This window comes from Neolamprologus brichardi, chromosome 8, assembly GCF_056152115.1.
Source record: "Neolamprologus brichardi isolate AB-2024 chromosome 8, ASM5615211v1, whole genome shotgun sequence".
Lineage (NCBI taxonomy): Eukaryota > Metazoa > Chordata > Actinopteri > Cichliformes > Cichlidae > Neolamprologus > Neolamprologus brichardi.
Genome location: NC_142111.1, coordinates 15,091,190 through 15,105,399, shown reverse-complemented (window position 1 = coordinate 15,105,399; position 14,210 = coordinate 15,091,190). Strand labels below are relative to the sequence as shown.

Genomic DNA, 14,210 nt, shown 5'->3' with positions numbered 1-14,210 from the left:
TGTCATTCAAAAAGTAATGCTTAATATGTGTTATCATCATGTGCTGGAGATAAGCCTAATGTACATTATATTTTACTTTATCTTCTCTAAATCCATAATTAGTCATTTCTCTTAATCCTCCATCCTCAGTCGTGCAGGTTGATCATTTTCAGTCCTACACAGGCAAAGCTTTTTTCTTACACCATATATAAAAATATTGTTTTTAATTTTGCCTTTTTTTAAACCTCTTTGTCAATAAGATGGTTTATTTTCATCACAGGGTAAAGTTTGTGTAACAAAGTTCTGAAGCCAGTTTTATATTACATTCTAATATTTTACACATGACCTTTTTAGCCGAACAACCTCCGGACTTTCCATACACAGCCACGACAAACGATCTGTAATCACCATGCTTATGTAAGAAACTGTGGCTTTTAATGCGAACACACTAATGTTACTCTGGGGCTAGACAAAGGTCACTGCCATGTTGCTCTTTAAAGCATGTGCAGTCTTAAAGCATTTAGGCCAACTACAGTTAAGTGTGTTGAGACAAGAGGTCACGTGGAAGGAGATTTTAAAGCAGAATGTGCTGGTGAAATTCCAGTGAGATGTAAAGTAATGTATGCATAAGATAGAAAAATGGTGAACATGTACATCAAACCTCATTACGATTTTTTTTCTCTGTATGTTGACTGAGCTGTTTGCTTGTTCAGACAAAGAACCGAGACAATCACAGATACTAAAGGGCAAAGACATTTGTCAGGATAAACTATAGACTTGTAAAGCAGGAAAAGGCCACACAAAGCATTTCATCATTTGTCCCCCACTATTACTAAAGTCATTAAAGCTTTACCAAGTGAATCATTCACTGTGGGTAAGCGTCTCAGTCTCAGATATGTGCTAAAATCACTCTTTATCCTAGTTTGTGTAGAACGATGTGCAGCTTGGGGGCCTAAAATGAAAAAAGCTGAAGTAGAAATTTGTGTCTTTTCAGAATTTATTCTGATTTAATCATCCCTGCTTTAGGAGCACTATCCCAGAACCAAGTCCACCCTCTCTTGGGCTCCCTGCCCATGCCAGGTCGATCCCTTCAGCAGCACACTCATGCCCAGCTGGAGCACTTCTTGCCGCTCAGGGTCAACGGCTCCTCGCCGCTTAGCCTCTTCCCCAATTTTAACACGGTAAGAACCCATTCTGCTTTTCTCTCGTACATGTATCACATACTGCAACTTTGGCTCCTTGACCATTTACATCTTTAGGTTTATCATTTACCATGCATTTGTTATAGAAACAGTCATTAGTCACAGTTTGCACATTATATTTTATGATGTTGTAGACAGTGCTGGACATATGCTTATTTGCCTTCTTGCCAAAAGTTGCCTGTACACCACCACAGTGGATTTGAAATCACTATGTGATTGAAGTTTAAGCGTTAGCTCAACGAGGTTAACAAAAAAAACCCTGAAATCATTTTCAGGAATCGACTCACAAACTAATATTTAAATCTAAAGATTATTTTGAATATTTAAATGATAATCCCCACACTTAATGACTGCATGAAGTCTAGAACCCCTGGACATCATCAAAGGCTTTTCTCTTCTCATCACTGCAAGTTTCTACAAGGTGCAAGTTAATTTTGATTTTATATAACCGAAATAATCATTTTCACAACTGTGCGGGTTCTTTTAGAGAATTTTGGAATAAGTCTAATCCGACCAGTGCTCCGCACCTTGCTGTAAACCCTCTGTATTTCCATTCTTGCATTTTTGCTGTCTTCTGTGGTCTTTCTGATTTTGGTTCTTCAGCCTAATGATGATGATGGCCTCCCTTATTTACACTGATATCAATTTGAGCCTTATATTAAAAATGACTATTTAAAGCTATAAAATACAAATTCAGTACTTTGAATCAACTTCAGATTTTGTGTTTGTTTTATTTGCTAAATAACAAGGGGACAGGCCTCACCTGAGTATGAAACTGCTTGCTAGGCAATTGTAAGATTATTTTTAATGTTGGACTATTTATAAAAAGTTAATGCTAAATTTTTGTAAAAACCCTTTGAAATAAAGGTGAGAGTCTGCACTTCAGCCACACTGAAATCATGTGAAGCACAACAGAAAATGTTTTTTCTTTTTTGGATCTAACTTTAGGTGGATTTAATATCTTTGCTGTAGACAAATAAAAGGGATTAACTTTTATCTAATTATTCACAAGAAAGTGAAAAAGTGTATTTTCCAAAAGGTCTGAATATAACTTTTATACTTTAAAAGTCTGCAAAAATCTAGAAACTCAGGACAGCGACTTGTGATGTCAGCATACAGCACCAAAATTAAGATGAACAAATACATTTGAATGATTTTTAATTTACATTTGTTATCATTTTCTATGTGAAATACTTAACATTTTTTAACAGTTTAAACAGTTATGTGAAAGCTCATGTCATCATCAGGTCAAATCATCAAACATAACTCGGAATTCTAACTGAATTTTACTTGAACTGCATAGCCACGTTATACTTCATTTTTAACTACTTGCAATCATAAACATACATGAGAAATTTCAAATATAAAACCTCTGTCTGGCACATAAAACACATGTTTTTTTGGGGGCGGCTTTTATAGTCACAGCTTAAACCTGTAATGAGTAAAGTCTGAGGAAAGTGCTAAATGTATCAGGCAGGTGGGAGGCTGGATAAATATTCATCTCTGACAACTAAAGCTAAAAATATGGCCGGAATATCACAGCTTTACTGTGGGGATTAAAAACATGCTTATATTCAGCTCGTATTTAGAAAAATATACACAGTTTGCTGCCTTTACATAATTTACACATGATGTTAAAAACAAACTTACAGCTCTTTCTTCCAGAAATCTACGTTTATCACACGCGGCACAGTAATTTTTCCAATCACAGGAGGACTCTAAGCAAAAATTTACAACCTTATTTAATCAAAGTAATCAGCAAAATCAGCTCTGATTCATAGTTAATCTGAAATATGGATGTAGAAATGTGGGTAGTTATTTTGTACATCTGTGCAGATTTAAATCCTTGTTAAAGGAACACATTTTAACAACAAATAAATATGCTCCATTTTGCAAATAAAATCATATCATATTTTTAAAGGAAATATGCCAAAATATATTTATTTATATTTAATTATTGCACATACAAAACAAAATCTCAGGTCCTGGATTATAAAATTCAATAATTTGGTGTATATGTGTATGTTTCACCTTATAGATGGACCCAGTGCAGAAGGCGGTGATCAACCACACTTTTGGCATGACTCCACCCAAGAAAAAACCCATCATCTCCTGTAACATCTGCCACCTGCGCTTCAACTCTACTGTAAGTGCTGTAACTCTACTTTTTCTCAATGTCACAAAGGAAAGTTTGTTAGCATCTAGAATGCAACCTTAAAATAACCTGAAATCATCTCTCGTGCACCACAAGAAGATAGAAAATCACCTCTGACCACATAGCTGGGGTTTTTTTAGCCATTAAAGATAGTAAATCATATAATTTTTTGCAGCACAAAAATACATTTATGCCCATAGCTTTTCCAAACACTCCTCTGAAGTTCTTCTTCTTACCATTTTTTGCAGTCAACACAACATCTACATATTTTCAAATAATGTAATATTTTTTGCATCCCAAAAATGATCTTATTGCTGGCTATCTGTCTTATCACTCTGCTTGTTACATTTCTATCCTCTCTATTTTCAAATCACAGGCCACTTTAAAGGAAACCAGTCTGCTAGTTCTATTGCCTTTTATTCCTTATCACATTTTATTCATATTCATTTGACTCCAATGCCTATGGAGTTCATTTATACATATTTGCATTTATATTGTTAAGAGGTAACAGGGAGAATGACAATGACTCTGCTTTTTTGTGAAACTTTAAAGAAGCAGGACACTGGTCCAGGCTGATTATCCTACTACTCTTGCTTCCTAATCTTCTTTTTCTGTCTCTGCTCTTTACTTTTGGGTGCACAGTGATGGAGTCTGTTTTCTAGCTAACAGGCTCTCTCCTCCCTTTGTGTTACCTGCAGCTGTGCTGAGAGTGCTGGTTGACCCAGGAGTTGGATGCCAGGTTGCAGGCAGGTACCGGATCCCAACAGGGGGCAGAACAGTGCACTTGCACTTCACAATTAAAGAGAAAGTCCAGAATAGCTGTGTAGCACTTTTTATGCTCATTGTTTGTGTAGTGCATAAAAAAGTTACAGCTGAATAATTTTTTGCAGTTTTACATCCTATTTTTCATGCTGGACACACAGCTTCAACTTGGGATTTAAATGGGATTTAGCCACACCCAGTTATGCTGGTTAAACTGTTATTTTTACTTGCAGTTGAATTTCTATTGTTTTACTGATTAGATGTTGCAGTAAATTGATAACATCTGCTAAGCTTTGTAGCTTTTCATTACCTGTGCATGTCTTAGCATCTTTTAGCCCATTGTTTTGGTTTTCTAGCATTTTGGATTGCTCTTAACAGTTTCATATTGTTTTTTTTTTATACAATAACCTTTTTTAGTTAACACAGAGGCTTAAAGGTCAAGATCTGCAACTAGCTTGTGGACATGGCGGTGTATTCAAATACTAGAGAGCTTTCTCAGGAGTTGGTGGAGAGAATTCAGTGTCTTATGGTTCCTATGTCCTTCTTTTGCACACATTTTATGGTAAGGTCTTGCTAGTAGAGCGGCTTTTTAGCACTAATGAGGATGTGAATGTATCCTTAATGGGAAGCTCAAGCAGTTTGTCCAGTATGAAGTCAAATAAGGATGACTGTGAAAGTAAAACCTTCGTGGGATTGGTGTAAAAATTCCAGATTATTCCTTTAAAGCTGCTGAATTCACTAAAAAGCATGAAGGTCTGACAGATCAGCATATATGATATGACCTAATTTTTCTGCTCCGTGGACAGTTGCTTGTTGTGTGTGAAGAGTATCACTGATGTGACAAATGCATAAAGCAGCTTGAATGAAGGTCATTGGTCTCCTTCAAGTGTCTGTAACTGAAGATCTTGGTCTTGCAGTCCTGGGATTCTTATTCCGTGCGTTTTTCTTTCAACGATGCTATGGTGGAACATGGTGAACTCATACTACACTGGCATGCCAGATAGTATGGCAGTATGCAGATGACAGCAGAGTCGTCTGCCTGACTCAGTGGAAAATCACGCTGAATGGTTGGTGTGCACTGACATTCAACGTAGCCAAAGGGCTTGTATACCCTTTGCTCAGCCCTCCATTCCCAACCACACACTTTGACCCATGGTGCCACCCTTTCTGTTTGCGTAGGAGTCCAAGCTTTATGCAAAGTGTTGACAGGGAGACCTCTACCCCACCACTCTATGCACAATCTGTGCTCACCTAAAGATCATGTCTGCACACTATGAATTCGAATGTGCCTTAGCAAGGGATGTACAGTGTGTGCCTTGAAACTGGTATGGATAATTTGAGCAATTACAAATTATCTAACAGCCTTGTGTGAAGCCAGATACTTGAAGTCTTGTCTCACTGATTCTCCGTTCTTTAGGAAGTGCACTTGTGTCTTTCTTATACAGAAAGGCACTGGGGTTGCAAAAAAATATGTGCTCTTAAAGGATAAGTGTGGTTATGTCATCATATTTTTCTTATTGTTATATAAGTCAATGCCATGAAAAGAACAAAACCATTAAAGGTTATTTAACTCCAATATCTCAGCACTGACCCTTGCAATTTCATTTAGACCCTTTATAAATAGCACTGTCCTTTTTAGAAAAGGTTACTTAAACAGCTTTTATTTTATAGAGTCAATTTTTATTTGTTGTATTAGGTATATTGTATTTAAAACACATGGTATGCATACATACAGAGAGAAAAAAGAATTTTATGTCTCATACTATCATTTACTCATCTAAATGCCAACTTTTAGTTTATTCTTATGCAGTATAAGAATTAAGTATGAATCATGTAACTATTATGCTGCATGAGGAAAATGGCAAATGCAGACATTTAACCTCTTGAAAGCCTACTAGAAGTAACCCTTGAAGCTCTTCTCTGAACTGAGAGGTTTCTGTCATATTTCAGGCCTGCTTAAGGAACAAAATGACTCCATTTGCATCAGAAGTTAGTGAGGGTGGTCCCTGTCTATGCAGCTACCCTTGGAAAAACCCAAGAAACTATTATAACTGTGGTCAAACCATGTCTTTATTGATATATACTCAAGTGTCAACACATGGGAAAAGGGGAGGTCGTCAAATGTCATCTTTATCGGGGGAAGAGGTAATAATTAAATCACATAATTATTCCGTTCATTTTCTTCAACTTACTCAATTCAAGGTTGTTGGCTGAGGGGATGAAGGGGTGAGCCTGTCCCACCTGTCATGTGACCAAAGGCAGGTACACCCTGGACAGGTCCCTAGTCTATCAAAGGGTTAAATTAAATTACACGTTTTTAATTTGACATGTCAAGAAAAGTATCGGCTGTCACCAACTTATCCTTTGAGTACTGCTTGTCCTGTATTCATGATGTTTTGGATTGTTTGGTTAAGTTGCTGAAGCAATATTTGAACTTTTTGCCAACTAATCTTTGGTAATTTACCATCATATATATATTTCAATCTATGTAAATGACTCAGTTATATTCATAAATAAAATCGAACGAAGTTCCTTTTGTCTCTGTTCAAAAAATAAAGTTTGCAAATCAGTCGTCATGGAGATGGCTTGGTTATAAAAGATGTCATGTAAATATTCAGCAGGACACCTATATAAGATTTATTGTATTTATTAATGAAATAATTAGCAAAATTGTTTTTTTTTCCTTTATTTTGTTTCCTAAAGATAATTCTTGTATATTAAATACTAAAATTTAATGTTGTTTGGACGTTTTTTTTTTTATCCTGCTTCGGCTGTTTTCACTGTTGGTATACTCTGACATGAAGCTGGAAGCGGATCTTCTTCCGTAGAGCTTTGTCTACAGATATCCAGAGTCATATGGGGATCACACATATCTGCATGTGTCTGCTGTCTCGTTGCCACAAATGTGTTTTCTCTTACAGAGGGAGGCACAGAGGTCATTTTGTGTCACAGTGTAACGGACACGGGCCATTTTGTGTCAGAACGAATCAGTGGAAAGATGAGCCAGTGAGCTCAGAGGATGCTCATGATGCCATTAGTCCAACTGATGCTCATTTGTGCATCATCATGACAATGATGATTATCAAAATGGTGATGTGATTCTCCCTCAGAGTCAAATGCTTAAACGCATATTTTTTTTCCCCTAAATTTATAAGAGCATGTGAAGTCGAAGCAGTGGAACAGATGGAACTATTACAGTTTACTGATTTCGTGCTGTCCTTCACTAATTTAATCAGTCATTCTGTGCATATACTCTACGCTGACTTTCCCCTTTGCTTGTTTTGCCCTTGTGTGCACATTCCTCTGTGTGTGTGTGTGTGTGTGTGTGTGTGTGTGTGTGTGTGCGTGTGTGTGTGTGTGTGTGTGTACGCGCATCTCTGTGTGTATGTGTGATTGCTAGACCCAGGCAGAGGCCCACTACAAAGGTCACAAGCATGCTCGCAAGCTAAAGGCCTTGGAGACCCAGAGGAATCGGCAGAAGAACGGACAGAGTCAATCAATATCAAGCAAAGACAGAGATAGGGACAAGGGTGTGATGGGAGGAGTAACTGGGCCAACAGACTCGCAATCGAAAGACAAAACAGGTATACATTTTTCTTTTCTAAATCCAGTCCTCTCGCCACGCTCTGAGTAATTAGATGTAATTGGGGAGACGTAAGCACTAAGGCTTGGTAGCTGCCACTCAGCTGGTTAATTACCAGCTATTACCTGTCCTACTATCATTGGATCCGTCAGACAGGTAATTACTCACATCAAGCTAAGACATTCGGCAAGATGAGGAGCCTTAAAGCACCTCAGCAGAGATTCCATCTACAGAGATGTGGTAGTGTTACTGTCAGATTTTGGTTTTTATTCAACAGTGATACGAGTCCCACATCCAAGTTCCTTATTCCTGTTATTTAATGAGGTGCTGTCACTTTGGACATGTCAAACAGTGTAGAAAATTATGGAAAATCGGTCAGAAGTACGGGTAATATTTGCCCACGAGTATTCTTTTCAAAACCAAAAATGGTCTGGATGTAGCCAGCAGTGGTGGCTAATGGATGTAGCAAAGAATATTATAGCAGGGTTTCATTTCTTTCCAGCTGCTTTTTTTTTTTTTTAAGATTTACTGCATAGATGGTAGAATTGATATGTCTTTTAGAAAATGTTTTTTTTTGTTTTGTTTGTTTTCATATTTTTGCACTGAAAATGGGTTCTGATCTGATTAATTAACTTATTTGTGCTTCAGTAGAGCTTGGAGTTCTTCAATGAGAAGGGCAGCAGAAATCATTATCAATTTATCTTTTTTTTTTTCCCGTTAATTTTTCAATTATTTCTTCAATGAAATCCACAGACCACAAATCCCCAGAAAAAATATGGGGACATTAGTGCTTACCATTACTGACCCATGTCCTTTCCATATTGTTAACTTTATAGCTATTGGCTGTATAGTTGCATTAATAGCAAAGAGTAATGACTTTGCTATTTGCTTTTTTTTACTTCTTTCTAGTCATTAGTCACTCAACTTCCCATTCTTCCTGACTAAAAACACACCATCTTCTTTTCTCTCCTCTGTCTGGTTTTCCTTTTCATTACTGATCCTCTCTCTTCCATTTTCTTCCAGCGCCTATCAATTTCCCTCTAACCACATAATGATAAGCTTGTTACATTCGGTGGTTGCCATGGTTGTTGATTGATGGTGACAGAGGGAGCTTCGGCAGAGAGAGCGAACGAATGACAGCGAGACGCAGGGACAAAGGAAGAATGATTGAGATGGCAGGGGAAAAAAGCAGAAAAGATATGAAAATTAAAGAGAGATGAGTGTAATATAAGTATAATAGCAGGATTATATGAAAGGATGAGAACAAAGAAAAAGTTGCACAGGGAGGTCAGGGCCTGGTTCTTTTCTAAAGAAATAACTTAAGTCAAGAAAATGCATTATTCATACTTTGACTGTGAAGAAATCATGTTTCATGTAAATCAAATAATTCTGTAAGTTTAAAAATTACACGAGGTGTGGCCATAAATGCATAAATAAATTTACAAAAACATCTAAAATGTATTTGAAATTTAAAAACAGTGAGTCTAAGCATGAAACCCTCATGAAAATAGGATTTTAGTGATACCTTTACAGACTGGTCTCAGTCTGTGGCTTAATCTGCTGCATTTAGTCCCTTATATTACAATAAAAATTATATCTTAGCATTTGCATGCTTTGTAATTAGTGGTTAATATACTCTATTTTTCATACCCCCAGAAAAAGTCTGGACTTTCTCTTAACTGTCTGTTTAAAATCAGATTAACATTCAATTAACATTGGATCAAATTTAATTTAACATTATAGTATGTGTTATTATCTTACTACTAATATGTAAAATTGATGGTCATAATGAGAAACCAACAGAGACGAGAGAGTAATCACCTGACCCTGCGTGATAGCAGTGCAGCTCTTTGAAACATTTTGACTTCGGGGATCAAAAAGGGGATTGACCCCTCATTTATCCTTTCGGCATCTCAGTTTACAGCTTTATGGACTCTATAGGAAAGTATTAATGCCAAACAACAAAAGATGTGCTGGAGAGTAATGAAGAACTTACATTTTCCTCTATAAAATACATTATGCTTGCAGTCTAAACCAGTATTATTTTCATTTGCATGCAACCTTGAGGCCTTTGGGAACAATTATGTGATGCTTTCACTGATAGGAACTTGAATATAAGAATCAGTGCCAGTATTTCTGGTTTTTCATGTTTGTATACTGATTTTTGGGGTGTACAAAATCCACTGTAGTCCTACAGCAGTTTGCTGGATAATTGCAGAACTCACATTTGTATTCTCATAACAAGATCAGTGGTTGTCGCCTGGCAGTTTGGCCCAAATATTAATTTTAATAATGTGACATAAGTCAGGGAATTGTATTTAGTCAAAATGCTACTGTACTTCCATTTGCATCATTAATGCATAATGAAGGGGTGAATCTACATAATAATATTCACCCCTTTGCCGTTCTTAACTTCCCCTTCAGTCACCTTGTTGTGGTACCTTGACTGCTCTCAACGGATTGTTTTTGCCACATTAGGCAGCTGTAGCCTTGTAATTAATGACTCTCCACTGGAAAGCAAATTAGATTATAGTATTTCCTTAAAAACGCTAGTTTGGTCAGTATACCCATAATGAAAGGTTTTCTTCTTATGTTTATGTTCATTTTGCCAAACCTGTGTAGCACTTTGGTGAACTAAAGTTGTTTAAAATGTGCTATAAAAATAAGCCTTGACACAACTTGATGTGTTAACAGGCCCAGTCACGTCATCCACTTCTGCACAGCAGCAAATGGAAATCAGCAAAGGGAGCTCACTGGCTGCCACTCCCTCTTCACAAACTTCATCCACGGACTGTTCGTTGCTAGCCTCTCCTCACCTATCCCCCCATGTTTCCCCGAGCTCTCAGTCTTCTGATCTTCCCTCAAACGTTCCACATGTGGAAGGGTGCAGCACGGCCACCAGTTCAGCACCACAGTCTGAGCCTCAGGGAAGCTCGACAGGAGGCGAGGAGGAAACAGTGAAGGTGGAAGAGGTTAAAGAGTCCAAGAGCAACAAAAAACATCTCCACTGCCCTACATGCAAAGTGACGGTCAATTCCAGCTCCCAGCTGGAGGCTCATTGTAGCGGTAGGTAGTTCATCTCTTTGTTTTTTGCCCTTTCAATCTTTTTATTCTTTATTAATAATATTATTTAACATCTGTTCTTCCGGTCTGATTGGTACTGATTGAATCAGGCTCTAAGCACAAGCAGATGCTGGACGGTCAGAATACCAGCCAGCCACAACGTAGGGTCAAGATGACATCATCATCCAGACCAGCCTGTCGAATTAAGCAGCGAATGGGCAGCAAAGCCAGACCAGCAAGACCAGTTGGTGTAAACAATCAGCCTTTTCACTGTGAACTGTGCCAAGTGTCTGTCAACTCAGAGTCACAGCTGAAACAGGTACGAATACTTATCCTACTATTTTACTTTGCTAATTTTACTGCTGCATAAACCACCTGTCAATGTACAAATGCTAAAAATACAGGATGACTACTCTTTATACTCTACAAGGTAACTCTTTGGGAGTTTGTGTGAGCTGTCTTGACAAAACGACTTTATTCCTTCCTTTCTGTCCTTTTTTTAGCACATGAACAGCAGGAGACACAAAGAGCGTTTGGCTGGGAAGCCTGTCAAGGCGAAGTTCACCCCCTATAATAAACTACAGCCCAGTGCTGTCTTAGCGGTGAGAATTTCTCTCTCACACAGACACACACACACATTTGTCCACTTTTATTTTTGTCTAAATCGCAGATGGCCATTCAAGATCACTTACAGCACAAACAAAACATACACAAACTTGTCAGATGCAAATTAAGTGCTGTCCCTTGCACCTGTCAGCATTTTTTGCAACAATGCTGACATGTGCATTTAACTCTGAGCATCACTGTGTGTAAGTACAGCTTTACAGATGCTTGTTCAGGCTGAACACTTTTTCTTGTCTTTGATTTCAGACTAAACTGGCCCTACAGAAGCAGCTATCCAAGGCCCTGCCACCGGGCTTCCTGACCAGCCCCCTTAATCCAGCTGCCCTGTGCACCATGGCGTCTGGACCGTTGGCACTACGGCTTCCACCGGGCCCTACAGCCATAATCCAGGGTCCCCTGATCAGCCCCACGCTCTTCAGGCCTGCCCCAGGACCGCTGAGGGCCACACATGCTCCTATTATCTTCTCTCCTTACTAGCAGGGAGCATGATGCTGAAGGACCAACAGCACAGCTGACCTAACCTAGCCAAAACTGGGAGAAAAGATTAAACTGGTCTTCTGAGAACAAATCACAGCCCCCTCTGAGTGACAAGGACACTACACAGAGAGAGTGGGGACAACATATTATGTCAAGTTTGGCAAGTCATAAGAGCAAAGGGCACAATCCCCTGGTGTGGATTGAGATTTTGGCGCTGACTGACCAGCGTCTCATACTTAAAAATGGAAGGACCATTGCTCAGCTGTCTCCTGTCAGCAAACTGTTGAGTGCATGTTCCCCGGGGTCTGGACCCCTCTGGAAGCCATAAGAATAAGCATCCTCTAGTTTTATTTATAAAATAATAAGAAACTAATACACTAGGGTGTTTAAGTGTTACAGTGTTTGTTGCCAAAAAATTCTTTAATTTTAGGAAGTTGTATTCTGGGAGAAGAAGAAAAACACTTTATCTTTGCTTAAGTTTTCATAACTAAATCTGAAACTCCCAGGAAAACTGCTGATTTCCATATGCCAACATATGACAAAAAAAAGTGCAGATCTGTAACTTGTCAGGCTGAGACGACGACAATGACGACAACGAATCCTGACAAATGTTACAATTTTACAGCCATCAACAAATACAAAATGCCTTTTTTTAAAAAAAATAATTTATTTGATACTGAAGGTTGTAAGAGTGCTGTGCTTGAAAGCATTTTACATGGAAAGTGTGCACTACTACCATCCATGTCTTACCATTATACATCAGAGCAAAGGATCAAGGGAATGTTTCTTTAATTTAAACTCTGTTCTGGCCATACTAGAAGAATAAATCTTCATAACACTGACAAATACCAGTAGTTTAAAAGTTCTAAACCAGTTAACCACCATCCTTTGAATATACACATAAGTGTTACAAGTGTTTGACACATCAGTCTTTACTGTGCGACCCTCAATCATAGATTGGTTCCCTAAATTGGAACTCGGTAATCAAAAACTCTGATGACAGGAGCCACTATGATGCATGTTTTTTAGGAGAATTTTAGATGGCTTCATAGGCATTAACACTTAAAGTCCCCAGAATTACGGTAGCAGGTATAAGCACTATTTAAACATAAATGGTTTAAAACACACTATAATGTAGTTGTATTTAGATATAAGAGTGTTTTGTTTTAACAATAGTGCAGTGTATTTGTAATAATCAAAAATCAAAATTAGAAATCTTGATAAATACAATCCATTGAACAACACACTCCTTATATCTAGCAACTTATCTAATGTTTTTTTTATGCTGCCTTAGAAAAGCTAAAGAAGGGGACTTCAAGTATTTCCAGTGAATTAACAAACTGTAACAGCTTGATGCTGTTTGTGCAATATGAACAGATGGATGGATGTGTGTTATTCATCATATCAAAAGGCTTTATCCACAAGTTTTTAAAGTGTCTTTAACATTATATTATAATTATTATTTATAGAGTGTATTTAAAAAAGAAAAACAGTGTCCTCTCATTATAGAAATCTCTATCCTACATGGCTGTGCTAAATCACCCTAAGCAATATGTATTTTTAAGTGTCACCCAGTACAATTAATGACTAGTGTAACTGTGCATCAATTGCAATAATGTAAATTATAATGTGGTAAAAAAAAAATGTTGATACTGTATTCTATATGAACTTATAAATAGCCTTGGTTTTTAAATCATTGTGCTTGTGTTTTGTTTTGTTTTTTACAGGCAAACAAGTGTCTTTTTCTTCTTCTTATAATTTCATAGTGGACGCATGTCATAAAATAACACAGTCGATTGATACAAAACGGGGTTCAGAATTATTGTGTTTATAATTAAATAAAATGAATGCGTCATATGACATGAGTCTACGGGTTGTAGAAGAAATTACACATGTGGTGAATTATTGACCACTGAGGATTTGAAATATTTTTACCTGATTAAGTCGCAGTTGATCTGTTCCTTGTGCCTGTATTTTAATAGCTTAGTGCCCTCTACTGGTAGGCAAATAAAGTGTAAAATAGTGTAACCTAAGAGTACACAGATGTTGGTACCTTTTTTTGACATAGAGATTGGTTTTAAAAAAGATTATAAAGAACTGTGGCTATCGGGATTTTTATGATGGCATATAATATTTAGAAACGACATCTAATTACTGATCCAATAAATTATTTACAGTCATTCTTGTTACCTAGACCTTATAGTCTGGAATAAATGCTATTGTTTGCATATTGAGCACTTTCATAAGCAGATTTATAAGATAGGAAAATCCATATCCACACGTACAGTTGTGGGTTATTTTATCTGGAAAAGTCTGCATGCTCCCGGGTGAACACAAAGAAATAAATTAATAAGTAAAGTAGAAT

The 14,210-nt window shown here is 37.4% G+C and overlaps 1 protein-coding gene across 2 annotated transcripts in view; it reads left to right on the top strand.

The window, feature by feature from the left end:
- LOC102782731 (zinc finger protein 385B-like) overlaps positions 1-13,831 on the top strand; it is an 82,000-nt gene extending 68,169 nt beyond the window's left edge. For both annotated transcript variants that reach the window (XM_006791196.2, XM_006791197.2), the window contains 7 exons: positions 1,006-1,160; positions 3,220-3,327; positions 7,499-7,682; positions 10,376-10,747; positions 10,855-11,063; positions 11,248-11,346; positions 11,615-13,831. In XM_006791196.2, coding sequence (XP_006791259.1) covers positions 1,006-1,160; positions 3,220-3,327; positions 7,499-7,682; positions 10,376-10,747; positions 10,855-11,063; positions 11,248-11,346; positions 11,615-11,845 — 1,358 coding nt within the window. In that variant the 3' untranslated portion in view covers positions 11,846-13,831. The remainder of the gene's footprint in view (positions 1-1,005; positions 1,161-3,219; positions 3,328-7,498; positions 7,683-10,375; positions 10,748-10,854; positions 11,064-11,247; positions 11,347-11,614) is intronic.
- Positions 13,832-14,210: the final 379 nt, after the last annotated feature.